The sequence below is a fragment of the Ranitomeya imitator genome, chromosome 10, assembly GCF_032444005.1.
Source record: "Ranitomeya imitator isolate aRanImi1 chromosome 10, aRanImi1.pri, whole genome shotgun sequence".
Taxonomy (NCBI): domain Eukaryota; kingdom Metazoa; phylum Chordata; class Amphibia; order Anura; family Dendrobatidae; genus Ranitomeya; species Ranitomeya imitator.
In genome coordinates, this window is record NC_091291.1 from 109,958,883 (window position 1) to 109,970,790 (window position 11,908).

Sequence of the window (11,908 nt, forward strand, 5' to 3'; positions counted from 1 at the left end):
CTCCTTTTACCATTGGGAAAATAAAAAAATTGTTGCTAAAAGATAATTTTTGTGACTAAAAAGTTAAATGTTCATTTTTTCCTTCCATGTTGCTTCTGCTGCTGTGAAGCACCTGAAGGGTTAATAAACTTCTTGAATGTGGTTTTGAGCACCTTGAGGGGTGCAGTTTTTAGAATGGTGTCACTTTTGGGTATTTTCAGCCATATAGACCCCTCAAACTGACTTCAAATGTGAGGTGGTCCCTAAAAAAAATGGTTTTGTAAATTTCGTTGTAAAAATGACAAATCGCTGGTCAAATTTTAACCCTTATAACTTCCTAGCAAAAAAAAATTTTGTTTCCAAAATTGTGCTGATGTAAAGTAAACATGTGGTAAATGTTATTTATTAACTATTTTGTGTCACATCTCTCTCTGGTTTAACAGAATAAAAATTCAAAATGTGAAAATTGCGAAATTTTCAAAATTTTCGCCAAATTTCCGTTTTTATCACAAATAAACGCAGAATTTATTGACCTAAATTTACCACTAACATGAAGCCCAATATGTCACGAAAAAACAATCTCAGAACCGCTAGGATCCGTTGAAGCGTTCCTGAGTTATTACCTCATAAAGGGACACTGGTCAGAATTGCAAAAAACGGCAAGGTCTTTAAGGTCAAAATAGGCTGGGTCATGAAGGGGTTAAGGGGGCCAACACTATCATTTTTTAGTTTCTTACTATTTATGTAGTTAAAGAATATTTTAGGATTATTTTTACTCTCTCTGGCAATGAGTCTCTCTGTCTCAATCTTTGCTGCCTTGATTTGCTTTTTACAGAATTTATTTAATTTTTTGTATTTATTTAATACCTCATCACTACCTACTTCCTTTAATTCTCTATATTCTTTCTTTTTGTCACTTATTGCGCTCCTTACAGCTCTATTTAGCCATATTGGTTTCCTCCTATTTCTAGTATGTTTATTCCCATACGGTATATACTGTGCACAGGTCCTATCCAGGATGCTAATAAACGTCTCCCATTTTCTTTGTGTATTTTTATGTCTCAGGATATCGTCCCAGTTAATTGCATCAGGATTCTCTCTCATCCGTTGGAAATTTGCCCTCCTGAAATTTAGTGTCCTTGTAACCCCTCTACTACAAATCTTATTAAAGGATACATGAAAACTTATTATTTTGTGATCGCTATTTCCCAAGTAACCCCCAACCCTTACATTTGCTATGCGGTCTGGCCTGTTGGTTAATATTAGGTCTAGCAGTGCCCCCCTTCTTGTTGGGTCCTGAACCAGTTGTGAAAGGTAATTGTCTCTCATAGTTGTCAAAAACCGATTGCCTTTGCTGGAACTGCAGGTTTCTGTTCCCCAATCTATTTCAGGGTAGTTGAAGTCCCCGATAATAATGACTTCTCCTTGAGTCGCAGCTTCATCTATTTGCTTTACGAGGATATTCTCCATTGCTTCCATTATTTTTGGAGATTTATAACAAACCCCTATCAGTAATTTATTATTTTTTCCCCCTCCCCTTATCTCCACCCACAGGGATTCTACATTTTCATTAAATTCACCTATATTATCACGCAGGATGGGTTTTAAGGACGATTTTACATACAGACACACCCCACCCCCTCGCTACAGATGATCAGGTTTTTAAATACATCAGATAGGGATTGCATACATTAGTTAGGACTGCTCTGATAAGGGTATACCGTGAAGATTGGTAGAGCAGCTTAGTATACATTTTTTGCAAAAAACGTATCAACCAAATACCCTGTTTTTTACATCTTTTACTAGCACTTGCGGATTACTGCAACATTTTTTCAAACTGAGTGTTTTTGGTTTTACTATTCTATTTTGTGTCTTCAGGTTTCTTGGTGGTGTGTGAACATGATCATACAGACTTGTTCACTGTGCAAGTAGCCCATGTGTTCCTGTTTCCATAATTGTTCTCTTGTGTCTACAAGACTGGGGAGTTCCACCACTCCTCTTGGGCTATCTGCACAAAAGCTGTTCTACCCTGTATGCACAAATGGATTTTTTCCTCTCTGAACCCTGTTCACACAGGTTATATACAGATGATCAGGTTTTTAAATACATCAGATAGGGATTGCATACATTAGTTAGGACTGCTCTGATAAGGGTATACCGTGAAGATTGGTAGAGCAGCTTAGTATACATTTTTTGCAAAAAACGTATCAACCAAATACCCTGTTTTTTACATCTTTTACTAGCACTTGCGGATTACTGCAACATTTTTTCAAACTGAGTGTTTTTGGTTTTACTATTCTATTTTGTGTCTTCAGGTTTCTTGGTGGTGTGTGAACATGATCATACAGACTTGTTCACTGTGCAAGTAGCCCATGTGTTCCTGTTTCCCCTCGCTTATCTGTACGGTCATTTCTGAACAGGCTATAGCCCTGCAAGTTAACAGCCCAGTCATGGCTCTCATCCAGCCATGTCTCAGATATCCCCACCATGTCATAATTATGCTCCATCAACATTAGTTCTAATTCGTCCATTTTGTTGGTGAGGCTTCTGGCATTAGTATACATGCACTTGATGTTCCTCTCTGTACCTCTATTCTTTCTTAAATTATTAACTGTTCTAACCCCACCCCCCATGCCACCGCCACCCCCAACTTCCTTATTTGTGCCCAGGTCTCTGTCTGCACTATCTTCCCCTCCTATAAATTGAATACCCTCCCCCCAAATTCCTAGCTAGCCAATTCCTAGTTAGCGGAGGGAGATACTCCTTAGGAAAACTGACAAAACCTACAGCAAGCTGTACCTTCCAAAGACTGACAAATGACCCAAATACTGCTGTTTACTAGCTCAAGGATATGCCCACGTATCTCCCGTTGATGAGTTCATGTGGGGGCTGATTGTGGGATGTTGCTAGGTCTGTTAGAATTTTATGAGGACCCCAACTTACTGGATATCTTTGCCCCTGGAGGTACCAGGCAGTACATATTGTCGCCATGTTTGCCAGCGATTTTATGTTTTTATAGAGATGAAACATGACATGGATAGCATCATCCATTTCAGCGTTATTAAGTTCTGCTGGGCTATCTAGATTCCCTATCAGTATGTTTTTGAAGAGTGAGAGGAAAGTGGACAACACAGAGGAAACGCACGGAAGCACGGGGAGAACATACAAACTCCTTGCAGATGTTTTCCTTGGTGGGATTTCAACCCAGGACCCCAGGGCTGCAAAGCAACAGTGCTAACCACTGAGCCACTATGATTCAAGTTCTTAAACATAAACACAGCATTAGTGAAGTCAATCTGATTGTCCTCAACATATATCCCTATAGATAAACAGTAATCATGGAAGGCATGGATTTTTTTTTAATGTAGTCTTTTTTGTCCAGTTCTGTACAGGGTCCCTCTGGGGGATTTCACACCAGTCAATGCTAGAGGTGTATTGTCCACAGCAAGAGACCATGCTGCTACCCCCTCCACTGTCACAATTTTTTGCAGTACCCTCAGGGTGTGAATACAATTGAATAGTGGATCAGAGAACCAACAGATCCCTGATCCACCATTCAGCCTGTGAACTCAAACCTAGCACAATGACATCAGTTCTTCGCACCTGCAATGTGGAGCTACAGTCCTCACACTGCACAGACCTGAGCAGCACAGCGGGGGAACACAACTAGGTGAGTAGTGATATTTGTATTGAAATGTAGGAGCAATTATACAGTGAGGAGTCATCATACTGAGTCAGGGGCTGTAGGGGACATAATTCTGAGGGGCTAAGGGGACATCAAACTTAGTGAGGGGTCATTATACTATGTTGGGGGCTATGTGGACCATTATACTGTGTTGGGAGGTTATGGGGGCTTATACTCAGAGGATGCTATCATACTGACAGGCTATCATACTATACTATGTATAGGGAACCTATGGGTGTGCATCATACTGTGGAAGGAGGCACTTAGGGACATAAATGTTGAGAAAGCATCATACTGAACATGTGGGTGGACTGTGGGGTGTAATTGTAAGGGATATTCACTGTGTGGATATCATACTGTGTGCATGTGGGTGGGCGCATTTTTGGGAGAGTCATACACTATTATTGCCATAAAAGGGGAATAATGTGTGAGAACACTAAGGGCCTTAGAGGCTTCAATCGGGGCATCATTACTGTGTATATGTCACAATTAGTGATGGGCGAGTGTGCTCATTACTTGGGTTTTTCTGAGCATGCTCCGGTGTTCTCCGAGTATGTTGGGCGTGCTCGTAGATTATGTTTGTGTCTCCGCAGTTGCATAATTTGCGGCTGATAGACAGCCTGAATACATGTGGGGATTCCCTAACAAACAGGCAATCCCTGCATGTGTTCAGGCTGTCTAGCAGCCGCAAATTACGCAGCTGCAGAAACACAAACATAATCTACGAGCACGCCCGAGATACTCAGAGAACACCCGAGCATGCTCGGAAAACTCGCGTAATTAGTCATAATACATGTCCCTCTACCAATTTACAAAAGTTGGGAAATATGACCCTGCGTAGTCCGCCATATATTTTTTGGGAAAAGAGTTTGGTTACTTTAGTGCCTTGTGTGCCAAACCCTGCACAGGAGGGCAGCCGTGCGCAGGGGCCTACTGGGGGAATTCACACCAATTAGTGCCCCAAAAAGTCTAATTTAAAAAAAAAATGACTCAATCGCAAGAAAATAGTAACCATGAAAGCGATGGATTTGTTTTTTTTTAAATGTAAGCCATTTGTGTCCAATCCTACGCTGCAGAACGCCGTGAGAATACACACCAGTCGATGCAAAAAAATAAAAATAATCCTAATTTTTACTAAAAATTATATACCGTAGATGTTAAATAATTAGTCATGGAATCACTGGCTTTTTTTTTTTTTTAACCGTTGCTATTCTTCTTTGTTTGTTGCATCCTTGTCAGTTTTTTTCCCCAATATGATAAAGAGTATAATGACATAGTAGGATGAACTGAGCCATAAACTAACACATTTTGTAGGTTCTTCCAAAGGCCTCAGTAAGCAAAATATGTCCCTAATAATTGCCAATGTTGGACCTCAAGGTAATGTACTTCAAGCTTTAGTGTCTTTGCCGCATGATGTGATCAGTTACCGCCTTAGATTGCTTGTACAGACGCTCCAGCATATGTAGCATTGAATTCCATTGTGTTACAGTGCCGCAATTCAGGCAGTGCTCAGTCATTCTGCTATGTCCCTGCCAATCTCAGAGGCCGTTCTACGCCACGTAAGACAGTTTGAAGTACCCGTTCTCTCCTGGCCAAGAGCACCACCTTATTTAAGCAGGAATATTTGCTTACAAATGTTGCACTGTCAAATTGAGGACATACACTTTGGAAGGAACATGTATTACTTTGTCCAAATGCATTGAACGCACAATGCTACTGGGATGGTCGCTTAGGCTACGTTCACATTTGCGTTCTGCCGGGCTGCGTCGGGCGCAGCCGTGGCGACGCATGCGCCATGCGCCCCTATATTTAACATGGGGGAGCATGGACATGCGTTTGCATGCGTTTTGTGATGCATGCGTCTTTTTCGCCGCAAGAGGCGGGGCGCAGAGGATGCAGTAAGTTGCATTTTTTTTTGCGTTTTTCATGCGTTCTTGTTTGCGTTGTGCGTTGCGTCGCCGACGCAGCACCGCACAACGCAAATGTGATCGTAGCCTTGCTAAGTTGCCCAGTGTGACATATAATACAATGATCTGCCCTGCTGCTGTTGGGGTTAATAGGTAGTTACCCATTCAGAAGGATGTGGAGGAGTTGAAAAAGGTGCATAGGGGTCTCTGAATATGGAGGTTTCACCAGCGCACAGATAGCTGTCAGTCAAAGTGCAGAGATGCTCCTACAGACGTCGCTCACCATATAGTAAAAGGTAACTAACTTTCTCCGGGCACACATACGTGACTGAAAGCCGGGGTCTCTCTGGATAAATCAAGTGCCCCATCTCCCTAATGCTATTAAGCTGCAGATTAACCCCATGTTTTCATTTTAACAGTGTTATCCAACATGACAGGTTCCCTTTTAGAGGCTATGTTGCACTATGTCCACCTAAAGGCATTTTATGGTGCGTTTTTTATCTCTGCTTTTGTATTGTTCTTCTCTTTCATATGATTCCATAGTCTCCATAGTCACAGTATGAGCATTTATACAGGCAGAAATGGTTGAAGAATTGACATGTTCCTTCTATTTACGCATGGAAAAGAATGGAAAAAAATCCCAGCAACATGTACGCAAAATGCACGTTTTGCCCCGGAAGCTTATTCACAGAGTATTTGGAATGGATTTTCTAGTACAACCTGCTCCAAGTCAAACTCAGGATGAACATACACATAAAGCAAAGTTGGGCAAAAAGCAGTCCGCAGGCCACATACAGCCCTCTGCTGTTCCAACCTGGACTGAGACAGCTGAGGGGCTAAAAACAGTGGCTCACAGGCTGCACCATGCCCTCGCCAGAACATCTGACACTTCCCATCCACTGGATGCAGACAGCGGTGAATACATCGGGGAGGATGGTGCCGCCGGGTCCTTCTTCCACCAACCAGTGTCTGAGTATCCAGACAAAATGACTTCACTTCATCGTGTTGCTGCTGCTGAGACTCAGTGCATCGGAGACAGGAGTAAAGCACCGTGGGAACAGAACGGAAGTATGGGCTATTTTTTTGCTTTCTTTCTTTGATATGTGTATGAGATGTTTACATGTGTATAGGAGGCTATGTGGGGACACATATTGTATATAGGGGGCTATGTGGGGACACATATTGTATATAGGGGGCTATTTGGGGGGCACATATTGTATATAGGGGCTATGTGGGGGCTCAAATTGTATATAGGGGCTATGCGGGGCTCATATTGTATATAGGGGCTATGTGGGGGCTCATATTGTATATAGGGGGCTATCTGGGGCTCATGATGCATATAGGGAGGCTGTATAAGGGCTCATGCTGCATCTAGAAAGGTTAAGTGAGGACTCATGCTGTATATAGAGGGCTATGTGTGGGCTCATGCTGTATATAGGAAGGCTGTGTGGGGGCTCATGCTGTATATAAGGATGCTGTCTGGGGGCTCATGCTGTACATAGGAGACTGTGGGGGCTCATGCTATATATATGGGGCAATGTGGGGCTCCTGCTATAAATAGGGAGGTGGTGTGGGAGGTCATCTTGTATATAGGGAGGCAATGGTGGCTCATACTGTATATAGGAGGCTATGTGCAGGCTCATACTGTGTGTAGGGAGGCAGTGTGGGTCTCATGCTGTATATAATGATGCTGTGTGGGGGCTCATGCTGCATGCAGGAGATATGTGAGGCCTTATTCTCTATATAGGGGCTCATGCTGTATATTGGAAGGCAGTGTGGGGGCTCACACTATACATAGTAGACTATGTGGGGTCTCATACTGTACATGGGGGCTATGTGGTGGCTCATGCTGTACATACGTGGCTATGTGGTGGCTCACGCTGTACATAGGGAGGCCGTGTGGGGGTCATGCTGTATATATATAGGGAGGCAGTGGGGGAGCTCATACTGTATACAGGAGGCTATGTGGGGGCTCATGCTGTATGTAGGGAAGCAGTGTAGGGGCTCATGCTGTATTTAGGCAGGCTGAGTGGGGGCTAATGATGTATATAATGAGGCTGTGGTGTGAGCTCAAGCTGTATATAGGGTGCCTGTGGTGGGGGCTCATGCGGTATATGGGGACGTTGTAGTGGGACTCATGCCATATATAGGGGATGTTAGCATACTCAATTATGCTCAATATTACAACACAAGCATAACATAGAAATTATAGTTGTAACTAATATGTTAATATTAATAATGAGCATAATTAATTTCAGACTATTGGTTCGGCCCTCCACAACAGTCATGGTTTCTCATGTGGCCCCTCGGGAACATGAATTGCCCTTGACATAAAGGGTTTGTACTATGTTCTGTCTTTAGGAGCACACTATTCTCCTGCCTCCCAGCTTTTTGCTGCCAGGGAGGTCTGCGCTCTTGAAGACTGACAGTCCAGACCAGCTGTATGGTTGAGCCGCTGGACCCAACCATGTTTTCTCCAACGCTGCTACCAGAAGAAGTTTTGCCTTTGCAGCATTGGATAGATCGGTAATAACATTAAAAATCTCTCCGTTCTTGAGAATGGAGAGGATTCTTAATATGAAATAAATTGCACAGTTGGTTATTTTTCCAACCAATTTGGAATATTATCCATTTAAGAAGATGAGACAAGCCATTTATGCTGATTTGACATGGATTTTAGTGCTGGCAGCTTAAGCGTTTGGATTGACCCCTATTTGTGGAGCAGTTGGGAGGATCGGCTGGTGTTACTCAATATTGGTGTAAATCCTGGTAAAGAACAACTGTGTTACAAATATGACATGGACTTACCCCTAAAACTTCAGGTTCTCCCTTGTAAAATGCAACAATTTGCTTGGGGGTGCTGGATGGAGCAGCGCCGGTTTCTCCTTCTTCAGGTCCATTTCCTCGATCACTTTGTGGTCTCACCTGAGAGATAACCACAACTCCACCCGCATCTCCTACGGCTGTAGACATGAATCTTAAAATGCAAGGGAAAGTGACATAAATTACACATACTATATAAAAATCATACTTCTATTTCTTAAAGGGAATCAGTTCGATTATGACGATACCAATTGTACGTAATTTGTTTTGCGCTTTCCTAGATTTCTGAAATGAAATCAGTTATTAGCTTTTGTGTTGCCAAATTTTGAAAGCCATAAGTGATTTTTTTTGTGGGATGAGTCAATGTTATTATTAGTACCATTTTGGACTGATGTCTTTTTCTTTTTTCATTTTTTTTATTAATTATTTTAGGAGATGAATAACGGTGAAAAAAACAATATAGGCTTTTTTAAAGTTTTTATTTTCATATATTTAAAGGGAATCTGTTACCTTTTGAGCTTTTTGAGTTAATAATATGGGCATACGGGTGGTATACAGCTGAAATTAGTCATACGTGTATGCCTCCTGGATGATGCCTTCTTCAGTAAAGTAATCTTTTATAGTTTCGATCTTCCAGGCTATGGGGTGTAGGCTGCCTGGAAGATAAGACTGCGTCCTGTCGTCATTATACAAGATTTCTCCTCCCCTTCTCTTCAGTGTCCATTTGGCATCATGTGCACTGCCGTAAATCCCGCACCTGCGCATTCTTCTTGCCGTCTCTCCTCTGCTCTGTTCTGTAGGCGCTGTCTTCAATTTTGATGTGCAAAGGTCACTGTAACTGCTGGTCCCAGTGATCTCTGGTACACAGTAAAAGTGAATTCCCCACAGTGCAGAGGAGAGATGGAAGGCACAGTGCGCAGGTGCAGGATTTCCAGTGGCGCACATGGCGTCAAATGGATACTGAAGAGAAGGGGATTGGAAATGAAGACCGGACGCAGTCTTATCTTCCGGGCAGCCTACTCCCCATAGCCTAAAAAATTGAAGGTATAAAAGATGATTTTTACTGAACAAGATATCATCCAGTAGGCATACAGGTATGATTAATTTCAGCTGTATACAACCTGTATGCCCATATTAACAACACAAAATGCTAAAAAGGATTACATCAGTCCAAAATGGTACTAATGATAACATTGACTGATCCCACAAAAAAAGTCACTTATGACTCACAAAATTTGGCAATACAAAAGCTAATGATTTTTTTTAATTGATTTTGTTTTAAAAAAATCTAGTAAAGTGAAAAACAAATTATGTACAATTTGAATCGTCATAATCGAACGGACCTGAAAATAAAGCCAACTTGTCAGTTTTACTGCACGATGAGTACTGTAAAAACGAAAAATACCCTAACAACGAAACCTTAAAAAAATTACATAAATAACAGGCTGCTATTTTTGCTCCATTGTTATCCCCCAAAAGAAGATAAAAGTTTTTCACCACATTATTGGGCGTATTCATCACTTGCATTTTTTTAAGTCATTTTCTAATATGATTTGTTTTTGCTGGGAGAAAAGGAAGCTGGAAAACAACAATAGAGCAATAGGATCTTATTCCAATTGCAAAATAAATAAGTAGTAGGGGATTTGCTCACCAGTAGTGATGAGCGAGTATATTTGTTGCTCGGGTTTTCCTGAGCATGCTCGGGTGGTCTACGAGTATATGTGAGTAGTGATGAGCGAACATACTCGTTACTCGAGATTTCTCGAGCGTGCTTGAGGGTCCTACGAGTATTTTTAGTGCTCGGAGATTTCGTTTTTCTTGCCGCAGCTGAATGATTTACATCTGTTAGCCAGCTTGATTACATGTGGGGATTCCCTAGCAACCAGGCAACCCCCACATGTACTTATGCTGGCTAACAGGTGTAAATCATTCAGCTGCGGCAAGAAAAACTAAATCTCCGAGCACTAAAAAATACTCGGAGGACCCCCGAGCGTGCTCCAGAAATCTCGAGTAACGAGTATATTCGCTCATCACTATTTGTGAGTGCTCGGAGATTTAGTTTTTGTCAACCCAGCTGCATGACTTACGGCTGCTAGACAGCCTGAATACATGTGGGGGTTGCCTTGCTGCTGCGGAACCCCCACATATATTCAAGCTGTCTAGCAGCCGCAAATCATGCAGCTGCATCAACAAAAACTAAATCTCCGAGCACTCACAAATAGTGATGAGCGAATATACTCGTTACTCGAGATTGGAAGAGTCCAATATTGAGACCGGAGATTGTGGATGAATAAACCCAGGAAACCGGGATAAATTCAAGTGCGGTTGTATTGTCTATTGAATTCATGAATTTTGCTCTAATCCCAAAATTGTCTTTTTTTTCAACATTCAACCATTTTTGCATTATAACTTTCGGAAAATGTCTAAAAAAAATGTGACTTATAACTGACATACATAAAGTAACTTCGAGGGTCAGAGGACTGGAGAAGAGTTGTCCCAAATGTTGCGACTTTTTTGAAAAACTTGCATGATTATCTAAACCATCGGTAAAAACCTCATTGACATAAAAAGTAGCTAAACTGCAAAAGGCAATCTGGAAAAAAAGGATCAAATCGTTTGATGAACTTGTTGCAAATCACAATGTCACTACTTGCAAAGGTATTCACCCCAGCAAAAAAAATGTCAGAAATGCAATAACGAATCTGCCCCTGTACTTAATATACTTAGAGTGAAATGAATAAAATATGGCTCTTCGAACACAAAAAGAAAAAAAAAAGATATATGTTAAGATCCAAAATAGCTGGTTTCTTAAGGGTTAATATTAGATCTATTTTTTTTTTTTACTGATTTCCGTCCAGAGATTGAAACCGAATTGCAGAACTGAACGCAACTAAACCCTCTCCCATCTTCATAGTTTGCTACAATGTATCATGTTACAGTTTGCTACAAAGTATCAGCTAACAGTTTGTTACAAAGTATCACACAATGGGTCAGTGTAGAGTTCACCCCCGGCGGATCTTTAGCACCTTGTGCTGCTAAACATGAAGGAGACTTACCCAGAGGTTTCCTCCCCGATGGTCCAGAAAATATGGAGGAAATGTTTACAGAAATTGCATAATGCTCATGTGACTCCATATAGGGAGGAGGAGTTGGGGTCTCTAGTGTTCCTAGGAAATGTGCTAATTCAGATCAGTTTATTTTGACTATCTATGTGGCTCTTGACACTTTTTTTTTCTAAGCTACTTTATCATTTTTGGGTAGAAATATCAGCGAATAGTTATTCTGCTTTCAAGGATTTATTTCATTTGATAGTTTGTGGCACCACCGTCGTATGGAGAATTGAGAGGTCTTGGGTTCAAATCCAACTAAGGACAGTATCTGCTGGAGTTTCCATTTGTCTTAGGCTTCCACTCACATCTCGTACACACCTCGAAGGATTAATTGGCTTCTTAAAAAAATTGGTTCTAATGTGTGGGTGATATGGAAATTAGGTGGAGCGAGTGATGATTGTTAG

The 11,908-nt window shown here is 41.5% G+C and overlaps 1 protein-coding gene across 2 annotated transcripts in view; it reads right to left on the reverse strand.

Annotated features, from left to right (window-relative positions):
• The window catches only part of LOC138650924 (membrane-spanning 4-domains subfamily A member 4A-like), a 40,121-nt gene extending 28,599 nt beyond the window's left edge, over positions 1-11,522 (reverse strand). For both annotated transcript variants that reach the window (XM_069740806.1, XM_069740807.1), the window contains exons 1-2: positions 11,451-11,522; positions 8,380-8,548 (exon numbers count right to left, since the gene is read on the reverse strand). In XM_069740806.1, coding sequence (XP_069596907.1) covers positions 8,380-8,544 — 165 coding nt within the window. In that variant the 5' untranslated portion in view covers positions 8,545-8,548; positions 11,451-11,522. The remainder of the gene's footprint in view (positions 1-8,379; positions 8,549-11,450) is intronic.
• Positions 11,523-11,908: the final 386 nt, after the last annotated feature.